This window comes from Felis catus, chromosome C1, assembly GCF_018350175.1.
Source record: "Felis catus isolate Fca126 chromosome C1, F.catus_Fca126_mat1.0, whole genome shotgun sequence".
Lineage (NCBI taxonomy): Eukaryota > Metazoa > Chordata > Mammalia > Carnivora > Felidae > Felis > Felis catus.
In genome coordinates, this window is record NC_058375.1 from 105,489,072 (window position 1) to 105,516,744 (window position 27,673).

The 27,673-nt window shown below is 37.6% G+C and overlaps 1 protein-coding gene across 4 annotated transcripts in view; it reads right to left on the reverse strand.

The window, feature by feature from the left end:
- The window catches only part of ARNT (aryl hydrocarbon receptor nuclear translocator), a 78,906-nt gene that overhangs the window by 36,239 nt on the left and 14,994 nt on the right, over positions 1-27,673 (reverse strand). For all 4 annotated transcript variants that reach the window (XM_023259128.2, XM_023259127.2, XM_045033475.1 and 1 more), the window contains exons 2-4: positions 18,078-18,189; positions 10,170-10,214; positions 3,060-3,104 (exon numbers count right to left, since the gene is read on the reverse strand). In XM_023259128.2, the coding sequence (XP_023114896.2) occupies positions 3,060-3,104; positions 10,170-10,214; positions 18,078-18,189 (202 nt within the window). The remainder of the gene's footprint in view (positions 1-3,059; positions 3,105-10,169; positions 10,215-18,077; positions 18,190-27,673) is intronic.

Below are 27,673 nucleotides of genomic sequence, written 5' to 3' on the forward strand. Positions count from 1 at the left end.
GAGAGGAAAAAAGAGGGAGAGGGAGGAAGGGAGGGAGGGAGGGAAAGAGAAGAGAGAGAGAAAGAGAGAGAGAGAGAGAATCCCAAGCACAGAGCCCGACATGGCGGGGGGCGGGTAGGGCGGGCCTCAATCCCACAAACCATGAGATCATGACTTAAGCCAAAATCAAGAGTCATATGCTCAACAGACTGAGCCACCCAGACACCCCAGTAGTATATTTCTATTTAGTCACTCTCCCATTTCTTTGTTGTAAAGCCCCAACACTGCTGGATCCCCAGTGCCAGCCCCCACTCCCCTGGAGGGGGCTACAAAGGATTACCACTAAGTTTTTCTGGAAAACTGAAATACTTTGAGTTGGTGGCAACTGAAGAAACATCAACATGCTGGTAGGCCAATGTATCAGTAATCAACTCCATTTTAAATATAGATAAAGAAGCCTCAAATAAAATGTCTACATAAGTATGACATATTAACAGGCTGAAAGATTATTCAGTTGTGACATGTACCATGACTTTATTGGTACATGGGAAAGTTTCTATAAAATGGTCAATGAGGGTAGCCTGGGAGGCTTGTCAGTTAAGCAGTTAAGCATCTGACTCTTGATTTTGGCTCAAGTCATGATCTCATGGTTTGTGAGATCTAGCCCTATGTCAGGCTCTGTGCTGACAGTGGGGAAGCCTGCTTGGGATTCTCTCTCTCCCTCTCTCTCTGCCCCTCCCCAACTCACGCACACCTATGTGCACACCAGTGCCGCGCACACACACACACACACACACACACACACACACTCTCTCTCTCAAAATAAACTTCAAAACAAAAATAAAAATAAATGGTCAACAGGAAGAAAAGATTCAAAATAACACAGTAACAGTAAGAACAAAAATATAAAAATATACATATGTTGATAAGAAGCGCAAGAGAACTGCATTATATTAAGTATATATACTTAATGTTCATTGGGTTATTACAGTTCCTTAACAAACTACAAATATTTTTTTCAAAGATTTGAGAAAATACATACATTTTCAGTTTTTGAAGACCCTCTACTGAATTCCCAAGGAGGATATGTGAGGTGAACAGCATAACAAATCCTCTCTTAGAGGAATGAGTTGTTTGAAAGAAAAGTTAAATATCTAAAATTCCTATTATCATTATTCCTACTACTACAAATCCCTTTATCTACTCTCATATCTCTGAATGAAATACGTGAATGTATATTTATATTAAGTATGACAAATGAAAACTAAAATAATTCAAGTAATGCTTTCATAGCTTTTTGGAATTTCAATCAAGAGACTGTGAACCTGGGGTGCCTGGGTGGCTCAGTCAGTTAAGCATCTGACTTCAGCTCAGGTCATGATCTTATGGCCCATAAGTTTGAGCCCCACATTGGGGCTCTGTGCTGAAAGCTCGGAGCCTGGAGCCTGCTTTGGATTCTGTGTCTCCCTCTCTCTCTCTGCCACTCCCCCACTCATGCTCTGTCTCTGTCTCAAAAATAAATAAACATTAAAAAAAAATTAAAAATAAATAAATGAGACTGTGAACCTGTACCATCAGTACTATTTGATGGCTTGACTTTCTTTTTTTAATTTTTTTTAAAGTTTATTTATTTAAGCAATCTCTACACCCAACAAGGAGCTTGAACTCAGGACCCCAAGATCAAAATTGCATGCTCTACAGACTGAGCCAGCCAGGTGCCCCTGAGGGCTTAACTTTCTAATGCAGCTCGAAAAACTGTTCCCCAAGTATCTATGACTAACTTCTCATTTTAGAGATGGTTCATATCCTGAAGTGTTTACAAGGATCTACACTTCAATAAATAAACCCTTTGAAAATCTCTTAAATTCACTTCTTTCCTATTGCCATTGCCTCCACTCTAGCCTAGGCACTATGATTTTAGAGCTATCTTATTACTTCAACAGCCTCCCATCTACTTCCCTGAGTACAGTGTTTCTCTTTAATCAATCCTGTACAGTGCTACTAGAGAAAAATCCCATACATATTTTATTTATTAAAATCTCTTATTCCAAGTCTATAATGGCATCTTACTGTTTCAGATAGTTATAAGCTACTCTGACATTTCTTAGCCCTCTACATTAGTGGTTCTCAAAAGTATGGTCCCTAGACTAGCAAAATCAGCAGTAAATATATTTTAAGAACTCAGGTAAGCACTGGATTTTTGATTATTTGTTTTTCTGAGGTGGCTGCAAACTCAATTAAGAAAAAGACCAATTCACTGTTTAATAATATACAGAATGAACTTCCTAAAAACAAAACATCTGACTTGAGAAGGATTTGTTGTTGAATAAAAGCATTTTTCATCATCTTGACAAAATTTAAAGAAATTTATTCCAATCAAAACTCACCTCCACAAAAATTGTTTCTGTTGTCTTTTTTTTAAATATGAAATTTATTGTCAAATTAGTTTCCATACAACACCCAGTGTTCATCCCAACAGGTGCCCTCCTCAATGCCCATCACCCATTTTCCCCTCCCTCCCACTCCCATCAACCCTCAGACTGTTCTCACTTTTTAAGAGTCTCTTATGGTTTGGCTCCCACCCTCCCTAACTTTTTTTTTCCTTCCCTCCTCCCCCATGGTCTTCTGTTATGTTTCTCAGGATCCACCTAAGAGTGAAAACATATGGTATCTGTCTTTCTCTGCCTGACTTATTTCACTTAGCATAACACTCTCCAGTTCCATCCGCCTTGCTACAAATCTGTTGTCATTTTTAAAAGAAAACTATTATCTGTACAAATTTTGTAGACCCATTCAATAAAAATGCAACCAAGAAATCCATAGCCTGTGTTCCTGTGGACACCCAGCAAGCACAATGTATAGCTACCTATCATATGAATAAAAACACTGTGTAAATTCTACCATCAGTTTGAAGCCATGTTACCTGAACATTAACAATAGCTGTCATACGTAATTCTGTCAGCTTTCAGAATAGGAAGAAGACTGAACAGAGAAATTAACTCTCAATGAGATCAAATTAAAACTCAATATGTTTGTTTGCCTGATTCCACAAGATGGCCCAAGATGCTCTACTACATTACCTGGCAAATCGCTCCTTATCATTAGACATCTGATCATCATCACACCTGAAGGAGAAAAATGGGATTAGCTCAAAGCATTATACTTGTTATCTATTTCATTCTGAAATAAAAACTAGAAAAGGGGTAAAAATATTCAATAGAAAAAAAAAAGCGCCAATGGAAAAGTATCACAAGGCAACAGAGACAGTAATAGCATCCCACAGAACTTAAAAAACCCACGACTCTTATTTGTCAGGTCTCTGATGTTCTCCTTTACCCTTATTTATCAAACACTCCAAAAAAAGATGATGACCTCATGAGGGCCCAGCTGACTGCCCTGTCAGCACCACTGTGAGGTTAGGGATAGTTCTGTTCTGTTTAATTATTAGGAGGGGGAGGGGGGACATGGAACATAAAAAAGGTTAAGATGGTAAATTTTAAGAGTACACTTTGGTAGTACTAACTATATTCATATTGTTGTGCAACAGATCTATGTAAGGTTCTAACCTTGTAAAACTCAAACTCTGTAGCCACTAAACATCATCTTCCCATCTCCTCCCCACCTGACTCCCAGCTCCTGGCAAGTATCACTATGCTTTGTCTCTAATTTTAACTACTTTAGATACCTCTTATTAAGTGAGACTATACAGTCTTTCTGTGACTGGCTTATTTTACTTAGTATAATGTCTCCAACATTCATCCGTATTGTAGCATATGCCAGGATTTCTTTCCTTTTTAAGGCTGAACAATAGTCCATTGGACATATATGCCACATTTTCTTTAGGTATTCATGTATAAATGGTTATTTGGGTAGCTTCACCTCTTGGCTATTGTGAAAATGGGGCAGCGAACATGAGTGTCCAAATATCTCTTTAAGACTCTTTTATTTATAAAATAATTTCATTTTTTTAATTTACATCCAAATTAATTAGCATATAGTGCAACAATGATTTCAGGAGAAATTCCTTATTGCCCTTTACCCATTTAGCCCACCCCTCCACCCACAACCCCTCCAGTAACCCTCTGTTTGTTCTCCATATTTAAGAGTCTCTTATGTTTTGTCCCCCTCCCTGTTTTTATATTGTTTTTGCTTCCCTTCCCTTATGTTCATCTGTTCTGTGTCTTAAAGTCCTCATATGAGTGAAGTCATATGATATTTATCTTTCTCTAACTTTGCTTAGCATAATACCCTCCAATTCCATCCATGTAGTTGCACATGGCAAGATTTCATTCTTTTTGATTGCCAGGTAATACTCCATTGTATATATATACCAAATCTTCTTTATCCATTCATTCATCGATGGACATTTGGGCTCTTTCCATACTTTAGCTATTGTTAATAGTGCTACTATAAACATTGGGGTGCACGTGTCTCTTTGAAACAGCATACCTGTATCCCTTGGATAAATACATAGCAGTGCAACTGCTGGGTTGTAAGGTCATTCTATTTTTAATTTTTTGAGGAACCTCCATATTGTTTTCCAGAGTGGCTGCACCAGCTTGCATTCCCACCAGCAATGCAAAAAGAGATCCTCTTTCTCCGCATCCTCGCCAACATCTGTTATTACCTGAGTTGCTAATGCTAGCCATTCTGACACATGTGAGGTGGTATCTCATTGTGGTTTTGATTTCTATTTCCCTGATGATGAGTGATGTGGAATATTTTTTCATGTGTCAGTTGGTCATCTGGATGTCTTCTTTGGAGAAGTGTCTATTCATGTCTTTTGCCCATTTCTTCACTGGATTATTTGGTTTTTGGGTGTTTAGTTTGATAAGTTCTTTATAGATTTTGGATACTAACCCTTTATCTGATATGTCGTTTGCAAATATCTTCTCCCATTCTGTCCGTTGCCTTTTAGTTTTGCTGATTGTTTCCTTCACTGTGCAAAAACTTTTTATTTTGATGAGGTCCCAATAGTTCATTTTTGCGTTTGTTTCCCTTGCCTCCGGAGACATGTTGAGTAAAAAGTTGCTGTGGCCAAGATCACAGAGGTTTTTGCCTGCTTTCTCCTAGAGGATTTTGATGGCTTCCGGTCTTACATTTAGGTCTTTTACCTATTTTGAGTTTCTTTTTGTGAATGGTGTAAGAAAGTGGTCCGGGTTCATTCTTCTGCATGTCGCTGTCCAGTTTTCCCAGCATCACTTGCTGAAGAGACTGTCTTTATTCCATTGGATATTCTTTCTGGCTTTGTCAAAGATTAGTTAGCCATACACTTGTGGGTCTATTTCTGGGTTCTCTATTCTGTTCCATTGATCTGAGTGTCTGTTTTTGTGCCAAGGACTCTGCTTTCAATTACTCTGGATATTTATAACCAGAAGTGGGGCTGCTGAATCATACAATGATTCTGTTTTTAATTTTTGAGGAATCCATACTGTTTTCGACAGTGGTTAAATTTATCATTTACAGTCCGACCAACAGTGCACAAGGATTCTCATTTCTTCACATCCTTATCTAACATTTATTTTCTGTTTCTTTTTTTTAAATATTTACTTTTGAGAGAGAGAGAGAAAAGAGGGCAAGTGGGGAAGGGCAGAGAAAAAGGGAGACACAGAATCCAAACCAGGCTCCAGGCTCTGAGCTGTCAGCACAGAGCCCGATATGAGGCTCGAACTCACAAACCATGACCTGAGCTGAAGTCAGATGCTTAACTAACTGAGCCACCCAGGTACCCCTATTTTCTGTTTCTTTGATGGTGGCCATCATCATGGGTGTGGGGTGGTATCTCACTGTAGTTTCTATTTACATTTCTCATGACTAGTGAGTAGGACATCTTTTCATAATCTGGTTTGCCATCTGCATATCTTCTTTGGAAAATTTCTATTCAAGTCCTTTACCCATTTATAATCAGGTTGCGTTTTTTCTTATTGAGTTGTGATAGTTCTTCACATGTTATAGATATTAGCCTCTTATCAGATACATGCTCTACAAATATTTTGTCCCATTCCATAGGTTATCTTTTCACTGTTTTAGTTGATCCACAGAAATTTGTAAGAGATAATTTTTAGTTATGGCTTAAACAATGCTCTTTATCGCTTTGATCAAGGAAACAATGCATTCATCCTAACAACTTTGGTACTTAGTAAGCAATAACCCATGTCTGCTAAATACAGAAACTACAGGATTTGTTGGGGGAGAGAAACCTAACTTTAAATACACTACTCTAGGAGTGCCTGGCTAGTTCAGTCGGTACAGCATACAATTCTTCATCTAGGGGTTGTGAGATTGAGCCCCATGATGAGTATAGAGATTACTCAAGAATAGAAATAAAAATCATCTAAAAATAAGTTAAAATTAAATTAAAATAGAAACACTATTCTCTGGATCATTTAAATTTTCCTCTTCTCACTGCTACAGGATATAGCAAAGATCTATCAACTTTGAGCTTTTGAGAGAAAGGTTAAGTCTCACGAAATTTGCAGTTAAACCAGTTATTAAATTAGAGCCAAGGGGCACCTGGGTGACTCAGTCAGTTAAGCAACTAACTCTGGCTCAGGTCATGATCTCACAGTTTGTGAGTTCGAGCCCCGCATCGGGCTCTGTGCTGACAGCTTGGAGCCTGCAGTCTGTTTCGAATTCTGTGTCTCCCTCTCTCTCTGCCCCTCCCCTGCTCATACTCTGCGTCTCTCTGTCTCTCAAAAATAAATAAATGTTAAAAAAAAAAAAATAGAGCCAAATTTATATTGTTTCTTTATAGGCTGTATATCCTCAACTAGTCCAACCTTAAGAATTTTCAGTTTTTGCAAATAACAGGAGGGGCACCTGGGTGGTTGAGTTTCTGACTCTTGATTTCGGCTCAGGTCATGATTCCAGGGTCATGGGATCGAGCCCTGAGTCTGGTTCCACGCTGAGTGTGGAGCTGCTTAAAATATTCTCATTCTCTCTCTCTCTCTCTCTTTCTCTCTCTCCATCTCTCTCTCGCGCGCATGCGCTCTTTGGCCCTCTCCCCTGCCCGTGTTCTCTCTCTAAAATAAAAAAAGAAGAAAAAATTAAAAAAAAAAATAAAAAGAACAGGAGAGCAGAAGAAGAATGGGCAAACATGAGATGTAGTGGAATTTTAGCTCAAGTACAAATGGTCTGTTCCTAGGACACAAGCACGCTTTAAATCAGATGCTATAAACTCCTGGGGAAAACATGTGACCTAAACTGAGAAAAAGACCTATAATTTATATACTAACTTGGAATCTCAAGATTGAGTCTTCTAGATCCTTACTACTTAAAGTATGGTCAGTAGCTGGAAGCAGCAGCATCACCTAAGAGTGAATCAGAATGCAGAGCCTTGGGCCCTACCCCAGACCTACTGAATTAGAATCTTCATCTTAACAAGAAATCTCAGGTGGCTCTGTACATGCATTAAAGTTTGAGAAGCACTATTCTAGACACTAGTAACTCTGATATTGTACCTAGAGTTTCAAAGCCTTGACATTCTTAAAAATTATGTTATAGATGTCTGGAGAATGTAACAAAATGGCATTTGAACAAATCAATAGAAAGAAATAAATTAAAACTTTCAAAAGTAGCATCCACCAAGGAGATTTAGTGCTGACTTACAGAAACAATGCAAGTAAGGCTTTCATACATTGACCAGAGTGGAAAATTCCAATTGTTTAAAAAAAGGAAAAGAAAAAGAAAAAAAAGATAAAGAAATTTGGAGATGCCTCTCTCAGGCATTATGACCCACTTGGTAAAATGAACTGTGACAGTTTGTTTGTTTTTTGTTTTTTTTTTTTATGATTGGGGAAAGGAAAAATGAACTTTTCTGGATTGCATATCTCTTGTACCTACTAGATTTTTTGGAAATGGAGGCAATGACTCAGGGCCAGAGCTAATTGACAAGTATAAGTAAGACTAGTGGTTACCACTATGCCATTCATATGCACAACACAGTTCCACTAATAGCATCTATCATCATAATTAGGGATTCCCAATGGAAGAATTTCCAGAACTGTTTGAGAAAGTCCATCCTTCCACCAAAATTGAAATATCTTCCCCTCTTCACTTTTATTAATACTCATTAATTCTCAAGAGCTCTCTTGGAGAATTATTTTCTCCAATATTTTGAAATGATTTCTTTATGGTAGCCAAGTCATGGTTGTTGTTTTCAAGAATATCTGGTAGGATTCAGCAACTAGTAAGTAGTGAGAAATACAAGCCTAACTTTAAAAATTACTTTAAAAAAAAAAAGAAATAAAATGAAAAAAAAAAATAGATGTCTCTGACTGCACTTAAGCATTATAAAACTAAACAATGGCAAGCAATTTAATTTATAATATGGGCATCCTCTATGCAAAAACAAAAATTGAGGAGATTATGAATATACATGCACACAAACACACTGAAAGACACTTACATATGTACTGAATATTTCTGGAAGGATACTCAATAAACTGGAAACTGTACTTGTCTAAGGGGAAGGGTCTGAAGTGAAAGGAAGATATAATTGCACTATATATAACTTTGTACTGCTTAAAAACTAACAACATATATTACTTTTTAAAGATTTAGTTAATAAAACAAATAAATGAAATCTGGACAATCATATTACATATATATATTTTTTAAATACGGCTACTTTATTTATTAAATATTTGTCACTCAGCAAAGTAGACCCACCTACGTAACATTTTCAACTCTGGAAAGAAAAAAAAGGCAGGTTGCAGGCAAGGCTATTTTCCTTTCTTTGATTCTTACTGCTTTCCTTACTTAAAAACAAAGCCAAATCATTGATCTTCAGCCAGAATAAGTATTTCTCTTCTCTGAAAAAACTCCTCCATCAATATATCGAAAAGTCCAGGGGGCACCTGGATGGCAGTCAGTTGAGTGTCCAACTCTTGATTTCAGTTCAGGCCATCATTCCAGGGTCTCAGGATCGAGTCCTGTGGTGGGTTCCAGGCTGAGCATGGAGCCTGCTTAAGATTCTCTCTGGGCGCCTGGGTGGTGCAGTCGGTTAAGCGTCTGACTTCAGCCAGGTCACGATCTTGTGGTCCGTGAGTTCGAGCCCCGCGTCAGGCTCTGGGCTGATGGCTCAGAGCCTGGAGCCTGTTTCCGATTCTGTGTCTCCCTCTCTCTCTGCCCCTCCCCCGTTCATGCTCTCTCTCTGTCCCAAAAATAATAAACGTTGAAAAAAAAAATTAAAAAAAAAAAAGATTCTCTCTCTCCCTCTGCCCCTCCCCAGCTCACTTAAAAATTTGAGAGAGCTCACTCTCTCAAAAATAAAATTCAAGGGACGCCTGGGTGGCTCAGTTGGTTGGGTTGACTTCGGCTCAAGTCATGATCTCACAGTTTGTGGGTTTGAGCCCCGCATCAGGCTCTGTGCTGACAGCTCAGAGCCTGGAGCCTGCTTTGGATTCTGTGTCTCCCCTCTCTCTGCCCCTCCCCTGCTCACGCTCTGTGTCTCTCAATAATAAATAAATGTTAAAAAAAATTTTTTTTTAATAAAATTCGAAAAAGAAAAAAAATCCATTTTCAGTGTTCCAGAAGATTCATCATTCAAGGATACAAATACCAATTCCTGGTCTGTAGAAGTCAACAGGTATCAGAAGGTATGAAAGGTACATTAATGACCCCCCCAAGGAATTATACCTTAGCTTCCTCCCACCCTGACTCAGGACTTGGATATAAGATTTGCTTTAGCCAATGGGACACAAGCAAATGTCAACATAAAGCAAAGGCTTGCTAAGCACTTAGACTGGGACTTGTCCTTTAGATTGTAGCCAACGGCATGTAAAAAAACTCTGACGACCTCCTTAAGGATAAAAGACCACAAAGAAAACACCATAACAACCCAGCCAATCCACAGCATTGTGAGAAACTATAAATCATTATTATTTTTAAACCACACAGTAACAGATAACAGAAACAGAGGGCCTTAGGAATTCTCTGCCCTCTCTTCACTGAGCTCCTTCCCTTAGAGCCATTAACAAACTGCTTTAAAAAATTATTATGAGTTATAACATAATAGGAAACTTTATTTTTAGGATGAAAAACTTTAGTTTTTAGTTTTAGGATGAAGCACTCTCCTTAGGCCTAAGGACAAAAATATTACAAGTCAGAAATATCATGAACTAATTTTTGTGTGTGTGTGAACTAATTTTTATTATCAGAAATCTAGAGAAAATTTTTCAAAATCTTACCTCAAAAATTTACTGTTCCCTTCTCCATCATCATCAAAATCCAACCTGGAGAAAGCCAAGAGTAAATATTATAAGCCTACTGCCAATACAGAGCATTATGAAATTAAAAATTCTCAACCCACAAGCTATCTGAACACTCACCCAAATGGAAGAAGGAAAAGAGGAGGTGTACAGAAGTGAAACAAAGCTATATGACTTCCTTGCACTAAACTGGGCAATCAAGAGTACCCACTGCTACCTTACATTTTCCTAAGTTGGCAATCCACCTTTGCCAAAGTTTTACATCAGAGTACAACCTCTACCAAGGAACAGGAATCCACTCAAAAATCAAAATGAAAAATTAATATGAATAATTCAGATCCATTTTTCATTTCTGTGAAAGTTTTTAAAAGTTCATTTACTTATTTTTGGGGAGGCGGCGATGGGCACAGAGAGGAAAGAGAGAATTCCAAGCAGGCTCTACACTGTCAGCACAGAGCCGGATGTGGGGCTTGAACTCACAAACATTGAGATCATGACCTGAGCCAAAGTCAAGAGTCAGATGCTTAACTGACTGATCCACCCAGGTGCCCCCATTTTTCATTTCTATAGGCTAAGCTAGGTTACCAGCTTTCTGAAACATATCCCAAAACAGTGATGATACATAAGGGAGTAATTTAATATCTCAGAAGTTATCAAATAATGCTTCTTTCCATCATACATCTAATAAACATATAATATATGCTACACTCAAGACAATGCTAGATGAGAAGAAAACAAGAGACTTGACCTCAAGGGACTGTCTACGTAGACAAAAATATAAAACAAGTGAGAATAGGAAAGTGCCATGTGAGAAGCAAAACCAATATGCTATAAGACATGTATTTAGTGAAAGCAGCAGTGACTTTCAAGGGGTTAGGAAGATTATAGGTAACAAGATAGGACAATCTCCTATTAATCTCTGTACTCTATTAAACTAAAATGATACCACTTTACCCCAGTGACCACTCTTGGCATCTCTACTAGTATCATAACCTCACATTATGAGTCTCTAGATGGGTTATATACTGGGGTGCCTAGGTGGCTCAGTCGGTTCATTCCTCTTCCTCCCTGTAGCCCCCTAATCATGTGTTCAAAATCTACCTATGAACCCAATAACTCCATTTCTAAGAATCTATCCTAAGGAAATAGCTCAAGAAAAAAAATTTATATACAAAGATGTTCACAGAGCATTTATTTACATCTTCAAAACAACTTAAATGTTCCAAAATAGGAAACCAAGTACATCCTCTTATATAACTATGAAAAATTATATTTATGTAAAATATTTAACAAGAAAAAAAAAAAGGTTACATATGGTTAGGTGAAAAAACCAGGCTATATAAAACTATATAATTAGGGTCGCCTGGGTGGCTCAGTTGGTTAAGCTTCAGTCTCTCTATCTCAGGTCTTGATCTCAAGGTTGTGAGGTCAAGCCCTGTGCACTGGGGCTCTACACTGGGCATGGAGCCCACTTAAAAAACAAAACAAGGGGCGCCTGGGTGGCTCAGTCGGTTAAGCGGCCGACTTCGGCTCAGGTCATGATCTCACAGTCCGTGAGTTCGAGCCCCGCGTCAGGCTCTGGGCTGATGGCTCAGAGCCTGGAGCCTGTTTCCGATTCTGTGTCTTCCTCTCTCTCTGCCCCTCCCCCGTTCATGCTCTGTCTCTCTCTCTCTCAAAAATAAATAAATGTTAAAAAAAAATTAAAAAAAAAAAAACAGAAACAAAAACAGGGGTGCCTGGGTGGCTTAGCTGGTTAAGTGTCTAACTCTGGACTTCGGTTCAGGTCATGATCTCACAGTCTATGAGACTGAGCCCCACATTGGGTCTTCTGTGGCCAGCACAGAGCCTGCTTGGGATTCTTTCTCTCTGCCCTTCCCTGGCTCATTCTCTCTCTAAGTAAATAAATAAAAACTTAAAAAAAAATACAAAATACAAAAAAAAATCTATATAATTATGTGATTACAACTACTAAAAAGATCTACATATAAAGAATGAAGGAATTACACTAAAAAAAAATGATAGGACATGACTTGGGGCAATAGGATTATTGCTATTTTATTCTTTCCATCTTCCAATCTTTCTTTAAAAGAATGTGTATTACTTCTTTTAATATATTTTCCTGATGGGACGCCTGGGTGGCTCAGTTGGTTAAGCATCTGACTCTTGATTTTGGCTCAGGTCATGATTATCATGGTTCATGGGCTCGAGCCCCATGTCAGGCTCTTCACTGGTGGCATGGAGACTCCTTGGGATTCTCTCTCCCTCTCCCTCTGGCGCTCCCCTGCTCATGCTCTCTCACACACGTTCTCTCAAAATAAATAAATAAACTTAAAATTTTTTTTTTCCTGATTACAACATACATTCATTTCAGAAAATCTAGAAATTAAAAACAAAAGAAAAAAATCCCCCATAATCTCATCATCTAGAAATCTGATGAGTATCCCTTCAGTTTTGCTACGCACACGTTATACATATTTCTTCCTGACAGAGTGATATATTACATAAATTGTAACCTTCCAATATATTGTGAACATTTTCCTGTACTGATACATATCTGTCACTTCTAAAGTTTATTTTTTATCTTGAGAGAAAGAACACACAGGTGCACGGGGAGGGGCAGAGAGGGAAAGAATCCCAAGCAGGGGCTCAACCTCACCAACCCTGAGATCACAACCTAAGTTAAAATCAAGAGTCAAACACTTAGTTGACAGAGCCATCTAGGCACACCATGTACTGATACATACTTGTCACTTCTAATAGCTATACAATACTCCATTTTCAAATATAATACGTAATCCCCTAATTTTGATATTTATATCATTTCCAATTGTTTGCTATTATACAAAAACATAAACTGTGTTTAAGAGAGTGTACTCTGAAGCTAAGCCCCCTAACCTCCCAAGGTTCATATCAAAGATCTTCCATTTACTGGCTTTAGAACCTTGAGTAAGTTACTTATTCAGTAACTTAAAAATGTGTAAAACTCTTGGAGACGTAGCAACTCTTAAAATGTTACTCATGTTACCACCTAAACCCAGGGATCACTCTTGCATTACTATTAGTGGGTGAAATTTAAAGACTAGTTGTAATACTGGTTCCACAGTTTTTAAAAGGAAAGAAAGAAGAGAAATTTAACACCAAAAAATGGACAAAATACTACCAATTCTCTCAGGCTTTTCTAAAGCAACCTCTTTTCTGAAGCTTTTCCAATCTTTACTAATTATGGGATTTCCATACACAAAAATACACAGTACTGTAAGCATTCCTTTCTTAATAAACTTGGCATATTCTACCTTGTACTCTATTTATATGTATAATGATTATTCCCTTCAGGACATAAGCAACTTAAAGACAAGAACCGTATCTTATTTATCTTTGTATCATACTAGCAATCAGCACAATATCTTATACTAATTAGGCAATTAATAAATACTTCTGGAAATACATAAATACATACACGCTTCTGAAAATGAATGGATTCTGCATTCCAAACCAAGCAACATATCAATACCTTAGTGGAGAAATACACTGCAGTTCAGCATTCTCTAATTTTGAAAATCCAGACACAAAGTTTAAAGAAAACTGAGTTTTCTCAACAACCATGAAATCTTTGGGCTTTGCAGACATTTCTGGTTTTACTGGTTTCACTACTTTCAGGAAAAGGAGGCATTTAAAGCAACAATCATAAGGATACTCACTGGGCTTGAGAAAAGAAGCATCAGTGAGACCCTTGCAACAGAGATAAAAGAATTAAAAAAGAATCAATCAGAGATGAAAAATGCAATGAAAAAGATTGGAAACAGACTTGATGCAATGAACAGGAAGCTGGAAAAAGCAGAGGAATGAATTACTGATCTAGAAGACAAAATAATAGAAAGTAATAAAGCTGAACAAAAGACAGAATTATGCAAGACAAGAATAGACTTAGAACTCAGGGACTCGATCAAACAATGGTAACATATGTATTATAGGAGTCTCAGAAAAAGACAGAGAAAAGGGGGCATAAAATTTATTTCAAGAAACGAAAGCAGAAAACTTCCCTAATCTGGAGAAGGAAACAGACCTCCAGATCCAAGAAGCACAAAGAACTCCCATCAAAATCAATAAAAGGACAACACCAAGACATACTGGAATTAAATTTGCAAACTATACTGATAAAAAATACTAAAAGCACCAAGACAAAAGAAGTCCTTAATGTACAAGGGAAAACTCATAAAGCTAGCTGGAAATTAATCAACAAAAACTTGGCAAGCCAGAAGGGAGTGGCATGATATATTTATTCAGTGTTGAATGGGAAAAATCTGGAGCCAAGAATACTCTAACCAGCAAGAGTCTATCATTGAGAAGGGGAGACAAGAGTTTCCCAAATAAAAACTAAAGGAGTTCGTGACTACTAAACCAGGCCTACAAGAAATATTAAAGGGGATGGGGCGCCTGGGTGGCTCAGTTGGTTAAGCGTCCAACTTCGGCTCAGGTTATGATCTCATAGTCCATGAGTCTGACCCCGTGTTGGGCTCTGTGTTGAAAGCTCAGAGCCTGGAGCCTGCTTCGAATTCTGTGTCTCACTCTCGCTCTCTCTCTCTCAAAAATAAATAAAAACATTAAAAAAAAAAAAGAAATATTAAGGGTGACTCTTTGAGTGCAAAGGGGAGATCAAAAGTGATAAAGGATCAAAGAAAATCTCCAGAAACAACAAAGCAAGCAATAAAGTAGCAATACACATCTACCAATAATTACTTTGAATGTAAATGGACTAAAAGTTCCAATCAAAAGATTATAGGATGACCGAATGGATAAAAACCAAGACCCTTGGGGGTGTCTGGGTAGCTCAATCAGTTGAACATCCAACTCTTGATTTTGGCTCAGATCATGATCTCCCAATTCATGGGATCCAGTCCCACGTGGGAGCAGCACAGAGCCTGCTTGGGATTCTCTCTCCCTCACTCTCTACATCTCCCTGCTTGCAATCTCTCTCAAAATAAATAAATAAATAAACATTAAAAAAAACTTAAAAAACAAAACAAGACCCTTCTTTTTTTTTTTTTTTTTAAATTTTTTTTTCAATGTTTTATTTATTTTTGGGACAGAGAGAGACAGAGCATGAATGGGGGAGGGGCAGAGAGAGAGGGAGACACAGAATCGGAAACAGGCTCCAGGCTCTGAGCCATCAGCCCAGAGCCCGACGCGGGGCTCGAACTCCCGGACCGCGAGATCGTGACCTGGCTGAAGTCGGACGCCTAACCGACTGCGCCACCCAGGCGCCCCAAAACAAGACCCTTCTATATGTTGCCTACAAGAGACTCATTTTAGACCTAACGATACCTGCTGACTGAAAGTGAGGAAGTGGAAAAGCAGCACACACATGGATATCAAAAGAAAGAGTAGCAATACTTATACCAGATAAAGTAGACTTCTTTGTTCTTGTATTGCTTTAGTCCTGCTTTGGTATCAGGGTAGTATTGACCTGGTGGAATGATTCTGAATGTGTTCCCTTTATTCCATTACTTGTAAGATTTTGATAAAGATTGTCATTAATTTTTTTTTTTTTTTTTTTTAATGTTTGGTGGGGTTTGCCGATGAAGCCATGTGCCTCAGGTTTTCTGTGCTGGGAGATTTTTGATTCCTAAATTCAACTTTCATTCATGTCAGTGGTCTAAGAAGACTTCCTACTTGTTGCATTCAAGACTCATAATTCAGGGGCGCCTGAGTGGCTCAGTTGGTTAAGCGTCTGACTTCGGCTCAGGTCATGATCTCACGGTTCGTGAGTTTGAGCCCCGTACTGGGCTCTGGGCTGACAGCTCAGAGCCTGGAGCCCGCTTCAGATTCTGTGTCTCCCTCTGTCTGCCCCTCCACTGCTTGCACTCTGTCTCTCACATTGTCTCAAAAATAAACATTTAAAATAAAAATTTTTTTTAATAAAAGAAAGACTCATAATTCAATCTTGGTAACTTGTATGTTTTTAGGAATTATCTGCTTTTGTTTTTTTCCTAAATTATCAGATTTGTTAGTATATAATAGTTTATAGTAATCTATGTTATCTATTGTATTTCTGTGGTTACCTGTTATATTGTTTTCTCTTCCATTTTGGTACTCATTGTAGTTTTTGAGTCTTTTCCCCTTAGTTAATGTTAAAATAATTCCAATTTTGTTTACTTTTTTGGAAAAACTGGTCATTACTTTCAATGTTATGCTATTGTTTATTATGGTCTTTATTTCTGATTTTTCTTTGTTATTTCTTTCATCTCCTAAATTTCAGCTATGTTTCTTTTTTTTCTAGTCCTTTGTGGTGTAATGTTAACTTGTCTTGAGTTTTTAATACAAAGATTGACAGCACAAATTTCACTCTAACATCTGTTTTTGCTGCATCCCATAAGTTTTGCAATATTGTGTCTTCTTTTTCTTTTGTTTTGAGACATATTTTCATTTGCCATTTGATTTCTTATTTTGCCCACTGCTCATGCAGTTGCGTGCTAGTTTTTACATATTAAATATTTAATGTAAATTTACATTGTAAATTTTCCAGATTTGTTTTACTGTTGATCTTTGGTTTTTTGCCATTGTGGCTGGAAAATACACTTGGTATGATTTCAGTTTCCTTAAATTTGTAATATTTGTTATGCCTTTTCTTTTTAAAAAATTTTTTTTCAACGTTTATTTATTTTTGGGACAGAGAGAGACAGAGCATGAACGGGGGAGGGGCAGAGAGAGAGGGAGACACAGAATCGGAAACAGGCTCCAGGCTCTGAGCCATCAGCCCAGAGCCTGACGCGGGGCTTGAACTCCCGGACCGCGAGATCGTGACCTGTGTTATGCCTTTTCTTAAGTGAATTAACCAATGGATTCTTCTATGTGTACTTCTATGTGTACTTGAAGAAAATGTGCACTCTATTTTTCTTGGATGGAATGTTTTTTTTTTTTTTTTTAATTTTTTTTCAATGTTTATTTATTTTTGGGACAGAGAGAGACACAGCATGAACGGGGGAGGGGCAGAGAGAGAGGGAGACACAGAATTGGGAACAGGTTCCAGGCTCTGAGCCATCAGCCCAGAGCCTGACGCGGGGCTCGAACTCACAGACCGTGAGATCGTGACCTGGCTGAAGTCGGACGCTCAACCGACTGCGCCACCCAGGCGCCCCCGGAATGTTTTATATATTATATCTTTTAGAACCATATATTCTCAAGTATGCATCATTAAGAAATGCTCTTTTTAAAAAAAAAAAAAAAAACACTTTAACTCAGGGTACTCATTTAAAATAAAGAATATTGGGACACAGGGTGGCTCAGTCAGTCAAGAGTCTGACTCGTGATTTCGGCTCAGGTCATGATCTCACAGTTCGTGATATCAAGCCCTGCATCAGGCCCTGCACTACATTCCACTGAGTGTGGAGCCTGCTTGGGATCCTCTCTCTTCCTCTCTCTCTGCCCCTCCCCTGCTCTCTCTCTCTCAAAATAAATAAATAAACATTAAAAAATAAAATAAAATAAAGCATATCAGAGGGAATGTGGCAGGAACAGGTGAAATAGGTGAAGGGGATTGAGAGTACACATATGATGAGCACTTGAGTAATGATGTACAGAATTGTTGAATCACTATATTGTACACCTGAAATTAATATAACACTATATGTTAACTATATAATAATTAAAATAAAAAACTTAATAAAAAATAAAATTAAAAAAAAAACCTGCACAAAAGGGAAAGTTAGATAAAAATGTTAATTCTGTGTAAGGAAAAAAATCCAGGAACTAAAGAAAGATATCTGACAGCAGTGTAGTAAGTAACCAGTTGAAGTGAAAGGGTTAAGCATAGCCAAGAGGATTCAGCCACTAACTAAATCAGGCTGGCTTACAGGAGAGACACTCACAACACACGATATCCAAACTCACCCTGATCGCCGCTTAATAGCCCTGTGGACAATGGCTCCTCCACCTTGAATCCCAGCCCCAGGGTTTCCTGAGGCAATGGCTGGACCCAGTGATGGTACATCTGATGTCATTTCTATCAAAGAAAAATGGAAATATACATTTAAAAAAGATAGTCCTGTCTTCTTATCATCATCATTATCAAGTTAGCTTCTTGGAAGAAAGGCTCAAGCTATGGGTGAAATCTCAGTAGTTTGCTAGAAAACCCTTATGCTCATATCCACATTGCTCTTCTTAAATTCTTACACTGGTGAAAGTATACATTCCCTACTTCACTTCTCCCTGCTTCACAGAGTTTGGAAAAGGGAGTACTATATTCTATCTGCAGCCTTTACTTTTAAAAGCTTGTGAGGGGCGCCTGGGTGGCTCAGTCGGTTAAGCGTCTGACTTCAGCTCACGTCATGATCTCACAGTTCGTAGGTTCGAGCCCCACATCGGGCTCTGTTCTGACAGCTCGGAGCCTGGAGCCTGTTTCAGATTCTGTATCTCCCTCTCTCTCTGCCCCTCCCCTGTTCATGCTCTGTCTCTGTCTCAAAAATAAAAAATAAACAGTAAAAAAAAAAAAAAATTAAAAAAAAAAGCTTGTGATAGTGACATGTTAATCTAAAACACACACACACACACACACACACACACACACACACAAAATTAGTTTATACATTTTACTCATGCAGCAAACATGTAACATATCCTTTCACTTATTTTATTTGGAAAATGAAAAACAAACAAACAAACAAACTGGAATTCTAACTCCACCTAGCAATATAACAAAGCCTCACTCACCTTTCTCTTCCTAAAGTGGTGCCAGTGAAAACTGGCTAAAACAGGTTTAAATGAGATCCAATGTCACATAACACAAGAATATCCAAGCTTCAATTGAAAAAAAAGAAAGAACCATTCATCATACCAAGAACCAAGATTTCAAATTGAATGAAAAATAGCAATCAGTAGATGCCAACAATATGGCATAAATGTTAGAATTATCTCACAAGATTCTAAAAGCAGCCACAATAAAAATGCTTCAACAATTACTAAGAGTTGAAACAAATACACAAGTTGAAAGCCTCAGCAAAGAAAGTCTAAACAAAGATAAGATATAAAGAAGAATCAAATAGAAATTTTAGAACTGAAAAATAACTGAAATAAAGTTAAGTGGATTGATTCAACAGCAGAATAAAAGGAACAAAGAGAAGAATCAGTGAAATGTAAGACACAACACTATAAATTACCCATTAGAGTCCTGAAAAAGAGAAGAGAAAGAGGACAAAGCTGAAAAATAATATCTGAAAAGTTCCCAAATTTGTCAAGAGATGTAACCTACAGATTCAAGAAGTTGAGTAAACCCCAAAAGGACAAACCTAAAGAAATCCATCCCAACACATAACAATTAAACTTCTAAAAAGTAGCTAGAGATAAATGATACCTTACTTATAGAAGAAAAATAATTCACAACAGCAGAGTTTTCATCAGAAACCATGGAGACAAAAAAATGTGGCATGATATCTTTTAAAGTTAAAAAAAAAAAAAAAAAAAAGTCAACCCAGAATCCTACACCCTGTGAAAATATCATTCAGGAATGAAGGAGAAATCAACAGTCTCTAATGATTTAAAACTAATGAGCACTTGCCACCAACAGACCTATCCTAAAAGAATGGCTAAACAAAATTCTCTAAACAGAGAAGAAATTACATAACAAGGAATTTTGGAACACAACACATCAACATATATCAAAGAAATAAAAAAAACACACAATATGCAAAAATATGGGTAAAATCAATAGGCTTTCCTTCTCCTTTGAGTCCTCTACATTATGTTTAATGATTGAAGCAAAAAAATACAACACTATCTGTTTCTAAATGAATACAGAAAAAATAATTAATACCAATTACAAATGGGGATATTAAAGGGTGGTAAGATGTCAACACTTAAAGTGTTAAAATGACACCAACAGACTGTGATGTTATGAGACATAATGCAATGCTCACTACAGCAATTACTGGAAAAGGTATAGAAGGTGATACACCAGCAAACATAAACAAATCAAAATGGGATTCTTACTTAAGATTTTTTTTAGGTTTTTTGTTTGTTTTTTAGTAATCTCCATTCCCAATATGATGTGGCTCAAACCCACAACCGCAAGATCAAGAAATGCACACTCTTCCAACTGAGCCATCCAGGTGCCCCTCAAAATGGAATTCTAAAAAATGTTCAAAATACCTACAGGATGGCAGAGAAAAAAACACAGAAATAAAAACCCAAACAAACAGAAAACAAAAAATAAAACAGCAAACTTAAGCCCTAACATATTAATAATTTTATGTAATTAGTATAAATATACCAATTAACAGAGATTGGCAGAGCAAATTAAAAAACATAACCCAACTCCCAACTACATGCAGTCCACAAAAAAGTTGCTTCAAATATAACAGCAGAGACAGGTTGGAAGCAAAAGAATGAAAAAAGATATATCATGTAAACACCAATCAAAGGAAAGCAAGAGTAGCTATATTAATAATCAGATAAACCGACCACAGACAAAGCACATTATATAATATTCAAGCCACCAAGAAGACAGTTGGTATGTATGTACCAAACAACAGAGCTCCAAAATCTGTTAAACAAAAACTGACATAATAGAAAGAAGAAAATAATTATAGTTGGAGATTTCAACACCCCTCATTCAACTGACAGAACAATTAGACAGAAAATCAGCAAAGATTAAAAAAAAAATGACAGCCTCAACGAACAGGGTCTAATTAACATTTACAGAAAGATTCCACCACACAATAGCAGGTACACATTCTTATATTCTTTATATTCTGTCCCCAGAATATAAACCAAGATAGAATATATCCTGAGCCATTAAACAAACCTCAACAAATTTACAAGAATGAAATCACAGATTGTATTCTCCAACTACAATGGAATTAAACTAGAACTCAGTAACAGAAAGAGAACAGGAAAATCACCATACACTTGGACACTAAACAACACACTTCTAAAAAAAAAATCAATGAATCAAAAATGAAGTCTCAAAGGAAATACAAAGTACACAGAAATAAAATATGAATGTAATCACAAAACAGTAAAATTTGTGGGACACAGCAAAAGCTGTACTTAGAGACAATTTTATTGCGCTAAAATGCTTATAGTGGAAAGAGGAAAAGTCAAATAATCTAAGTTTCCATTTTAAGAACCTAGAAAAAGAACAAAATCAGGGCGCATGGGTGGCTTGGTTGGTTGAACGTCCAACTCTTGGTTTCAGCTTGGGTCGTGATCCCATGGTTGTGGGATTGAGCCCCATATCAGGCTCCAGACTGAGTGTGGAGCCTGCTTAGGATTCTCTCTTTCTCCCTCCGTCCCTCTCCCCCACTTGGGCTGTGTGCTCTCCCTCTCTCAAAAAAAAAAAAAAAAAAGAACAAAATAAACCCAAAAGCAAGCAAAAGGAAGTAATAGACAACATAAATCAATGAATTTGAAAACAGAAAAATATTTTTAAAAAAATAAATGAATTCAAAGCTGGTTCTTTAAATAGATCAATAAAATTGACAAGCCCTCAGTTAGACACAAAAAAAACCCACTACCAGTATCAGAAATGAAAAGAAGGAAAAAAATGAAACAAAAAAAGGGATATCACTACAGACCTTGAAGAAACCAAAGAGATAAGTGGTAATTCTAGGAACAACTTACAAATGTAAATTTGACAACTTGGACAAAACAGACAATAACTTAAAAAAAAAAAAAAAAAAAACAACTAACTAAAACACCTGACCCCACATAAAACAGATGACTTGAATGGTCCCATAATTATTAGGAAATTGAATCCATAATCTAAAGACTCTCAAAAAAGAAATCTCCAGGCCCAGACGGAATGAATTTTACCAAACATTTAGAGTTAATATCATTTCTACACAATCTGCTCCAGAAACTGGTTGAGAAAGGAGACACTAATTCACCTTATGAAGCTAGAACTACCCTGATACCAAAACCAGGCAAACTCACTACAAAAACAAAGCAAACAAACTGACAAAAAGCTAGAGCTCAGGGGCACTTGGGTAGCTCAGTCAGTTAAGCATCCGACTCTTGATCTCAGCTCAGGTCTTGATCTCACAGTTGTGAGTTCAAGCCCCACATTGGGCTTTGCAATGGTTGTGAAGCCTACATAAAAACAAACTAGAGATCAATACTCCTCATGAAAACAAATACAAAACTTTTTTTTTTTTTTTTTTTTTTTTTAGTTTATTTATTTTGAGAGACAGAGAGAGTACACACATGTGAACAGGGGAAGGGCAGAGAGAGAGAAGGAAAGAGAGAATCCCAAACAGGCTCCACGCTGTCAGCGCAGAGCCCAATGTGGGGCTCAATCCCACGAATGGTGAGGTCATGACCTGATCTGGAATCAAGATGGAACCAACTGAGTCACCCAGGTGCCCCAAGGAACAAAAATTCTTACTATTAGCAAATAAAATTTAGCAATATGCAAAAGAATTATACAACATGACCAAATATGATTTATTCTAGAGAAGCAAGAATACTGGCTCAACATTTAATTATCAACCAACATAATCCACCATACTGCCAAAGAAGAAAAATAACAAATGATCCATCAACTTATGCAAGAAAGCATTTGATAAAATTCCACACTAACAAAACAAAACAAAACAAAACAAAACAAAACAAAACAAAAACACAGAAAAATAAGAATAGAGGGAAATGTCCTCAACCTGGTAACAGAATCTACCCCCTACCACCAAAAAACCCAAAATAAAAATAAATAAGTAAGTAAGTAAGTAAGTAAGTAAAGAAGCCTAAAGTTAATATTATGCTTAACAGTGAAAGACAATGCTTTCTACGATTGGCAACTAGGCAAGAATGTTCCATCTCATCACTAAATCAAACATAGTGTGGGAAGCTCTAGCCAATGCAAAAATGCAAGAAAAGGAAACAAAAGGCATAAAGATCAAAAAGGAAGATATAAAACTGTCCCCATTCACAGATGGCATGATTGTCTTTGTAGAAAATCCTAAGGAGGGGTGCCTGGGTAGCTCAACCAGTTGATCATCCAACTTTCTATTTCAGCTCAGGTCATGATCTCACATCTCATGGCTCTGTTCATGAGCTCAAGCCCCACATCAAACCTGTGCTGACAACACGGAGACTGCTTGGCATTCTCTTTCTCTCTCTCTACCCCTCCCCTGCTTGAGCATGTACAATCTCTCTCAAAATAAACTTAAAAAAAAAAAAAGTAGATCACTTATATATTGCTGGTGGATGTAATATAGTACAGCCACACAGCCACTCCAGAAAATAGTTTGGAAGTTTCTTTAAAAAATAAACATGCCACTAACATACAAACCACCACTACACCAGTGGGTGTTTATCCCCCAAAATGAAGACTGTATCTACACAAAAACCTGTCCACAAATGTTTATAATACTTTTATTTGTAATAGCCAAAAACTGGGGGTGGGGGTGGGGGGTGGGGGGTGGTAAGTCCTTTAATAGGTGGACTACCTGTGATATACACCCAAATCACTGAATACTACTCGGCAACAAAAAGGAATGGAATATTATTACTACACACAACTGGATGAGAATCACGTGAGTGAAAAAAGCCAACAATAAAAGCTTACATTATGTATAATCCTATTCATGAAATACTCTTGAAATGACAAAATTATAGAAATAAGGGACAGATTGGGGTTGCCCAGAGGGAGGGGGAGGGCACAAAGAAAGGTGTGGCTTTCAAAAGACACCATTAGGGACCCTTGTGATGGTAGAAATCTGTGTCTTGGTCGTGATGGTGCCTATTAGTTTTGCAAGACACTATCATTGAGGGAAACTGAGTTAAGGGTAGGAGATCTCTGTATTACTTTTCATAACTGTATATGAACCTAAAATTATCTCAAAATAAGAAGTTTGGGGACACCTGAGTGGCTCAGTCAGTTGAGTGTCCAACTTCGGCTCAGGTCATAATCTCATGGTTTGTGGGTTCAAGCCCCACATGGGGCTTGCTGCTGTCCGCACAGAGCCTGCTTCAGATCTCTGTCCCCCTCTCTTTCTGCCCCTCTCCCACTGGTACACACACTCTCTTTCTCAAAAATAAGCAAACCTTTAAAAATAATAGGTTTAGAGGCGCCTGGGTGGCTCTACCAGTTAAGTGTCCAGCTTTGGCTCAGGTCATGATCTCACGGTTTGTGGGTTCCAGCCCCATTTTGGGCTCTGTGCTGACAGCTCAGACCCTGGAGCCTGCTTCGGATTCTGTGTCTCCCTCCCTCTCTGCCCCTCCCCTGCTTACACTGTCTCTGTCGCTCTCTCTCAAAAATAAACATTAAAATAATAGTAACATTTAAAAGTTTTTAAAACACTTTTATCGCTTCTCGGCCTTTTGGCTAAGATCAAGTGTAAAGGTTTTTAAAACACTTTTAAAGTCATATACTTCATTTTCCTTTTGAACTTTAAAATCTGTAAAGTACTATTAAACAATTCATGAAATTAATTCAATGACATTAAACTTATATAGTAATTTTGAAAGAAGAAGAGCATCATGACTTTGAATTTCCTCATCCAGGAATATAGTATGTGTTACATTTATTCAGATCTTTTCTAATGTCCTTTAATAAAATTTTATAGTCTTCCTAAGTCTTATGTATTTCTTCCTCTAATTATTTTTAGGTAATTTATAGTTACTAGTATTATTGTGAATTAAATCATTTTTCCATTTCAACTTCTAACTGGTTTTTGCTAGAATAAAACAAAACTATTGATTTCAGTATATTTATATTGTATCCAAATTACTAATTTGTCTTACCTAAAAGTATTTAATTTATTGGATTTTTTTAGTATAAAATCACATCATCTACAAGGAATGATTATTTTACCTTTCCTTACTCAATATTTATTTTGTTTTCTTCTCTTACAGCATTATTGCAAGGTTCTTAATCCATGGGTCAATGGATAAAACCCTCCCTCCACCAGGGGAGGCTGGTTTGTGAACTTGGAGGAAAAATTTTATCTTTATTCTCATTAATCTCTAACTGAAATCTAGCATTTCCTTCAACCATGAAAGTACACAGTAAACCACCACAGTTATTAGTAACTGTGACTGTCATCAGTAGGAATCAGATATTTTTATATCACAATTACTAAAAATATTTAGGATTAACATCCAATACTACTCAAAAATAGGGTAATTATGGGATGCCTGAGTGGCTGAGCCTCCAACTCCTGATTTCGGCTCAGGTCATGATCCCAGGGTCGTGGGATCAAACCCCATATCAGGCTCTGCACTGATAGCACAGAGCCTGCTTGGGATTTTCTCTCTCTCCCTGTCTCTGCCCCTCCCCTGCTTGTACATGCACAAGCATTTAAAATAAATAAACTGGGGCGCCTGGGTGGCGCAGTCGGTTAAGCGTCCGACTTCAGCCAGGTCATGATATCGCAGTCTGTTGAGTTCGAGCCCCGCGTCAGGCTCTGGGCTGATGGCTCAGAGCCTGGAGCCTGTTTCCGATTCTGTGTCTCCCTCTCTCTCTGCCCCTCCCCCGTTCATGCTCTGTCTCTCTCTCTCCCAAAAAAATAAATAAATGTTGAAAAAAAAATTAAAAAAATAAAATAAAATAAACTTTTTTTTTTAACATTTATTTTCCTGAGAGAGAGAGAGAGAGAGAGAGCGAGCAAGGGAGGGGAGAGAGAAAGGGAGAGAATCCGAAGCAGGCTCCAGGCTCAGAGCCGTAAGCACGGAGCTGTCAGCACAGAGCCAGATGCAGGCTCAAAAACCCACAAACTGTGAGATCATGACCTGAGCCAAAGGCAGATGCTTAACCGACTGAACCACCCAGGTGCCCCTGTAATATTAACATTTTTAAATATTTTTATTATTTAAGTGCATTACTATAGAAAAATTAGAAAAGATGCAGTAAGCCAGGAGATAAAACTTTTCAATCTCTAGTAGTTCCACTATATATTGCTATTTTATGCACTGAATAACTAAGAGATTATCTAAGAAAGGTTCAACAAGGAGAGCAAGCTGTCTCCTTGTATTCCAGCTTTTCCAAGCACGTGCCAGCTGAGTCTAAGGGTTCCAACATGGCCGAAGAAGCAGAGCCTTTTATTTAGGGGTAAGGGTGACATAAAAGTGAGGTAAGAATTTTTTTTACCTACAAAGCAGAAGTTCTGCTCCTGAGTTTTACAAGGAGTAAAGGGGGAGTAGAGAGTGCATGGATAGTAATACCTAACACTTTTTTCTCAGCCCTCACTGTGGGTTAGGCACTACTGTGAACAACCTGTGTGCTTCTCATTTATTCCCATAATGACCCAAAGGAAGTGAGAAAGGGTTCAACAGTTCTCACCAAAGACGTCCACGTCCTACAAAAGGTTAAGCAACTTTGACCTAGACAATCTCCAAAGCAAACGTGGATATATCTCTGACTTATCCATGATTTCATTGGACTTAATTGGGGGGGGGGGTAGTTCTATGGATTTAACAGCTTTTTTTAAAAAATCAGGAATGGATTTTTTTTAATCTGAAGCAAATACTTTTGTAAAGTATTTATTAATATAAAAGTTTTTTCTTTGTTTGCTAATGACATAAATTATAGAAGTTTTCTCAGGTTGAACCATCTTTTGAGTTCCTGGACTAAACCTTACTCAATAATTCCAGAAGACTGAATAATCTAAAACTCCATGTCCACCTAGAATCTCAGAATGGGACCTCACTTGGAAACAGGGTCTCTGAAGATATAATTAGCTAAGACTGGGTCGAAATGGGTTAGGGTGGGCTCTAAATTCAATGACTACTCTCTTTATAAGAGCAAGGAGAGAAACCTAGATACAGGGAGACAGAAAACGGAGTGACATGTCCATAAGCTAGAGAAGAAGGAGAGATTTCTGCCTCAGAGACTCCAGAAGGAACCAAAGCTACCAACATCTTCATTTCATATTCTGAGCCTCCAGCACTGTGAAAGAGTATTTTGTTTGTTTTAAACCCCCAAGTATGTGAATTTGCCACAGCAGGCCTGGGAAACTAATACAATAATGATGTATGATTCTTTTAACATACTCTGGATTTGATTTACTAAGATTAGCTCCTTTTAAATTTTTTTTTTAACGTTTTTATTTTATTTTTGAGAGAGAGAGAGAGACAGAGCATGAATGGGGGAGGGTCAGAGAAAGAGGGAGACACAGAATCGGAAACAGGCTCCAGGCTCTGAGCTGTCAGCACAGAGCCCTACACGGGGCTCGAACTCACGGACCGTGAGATCATGACCTGAGCCAAAGTCGGACGCTTAACCGACTGAGCCCCCCAGGCGCCCCAAGATTAGCTCCTTTTAAATGGAAGAAGAATTTAGGATAGCATAGTTAAGGAATATTCTTATTCCACTGAAGTCAAGTACCTTCTACTCAGATCACAATTTGACAGAAATTACAGAAAAACAATAAATATAACATATTTTAGTCAGTCAACATAGTCTCCCAGATTTACCAAAAAGCTACTTCTAAACATAACTTCCTTTCCTGAAATATGAGAATAATACAAAACTAAGTTCACTGAAAACAGGACTG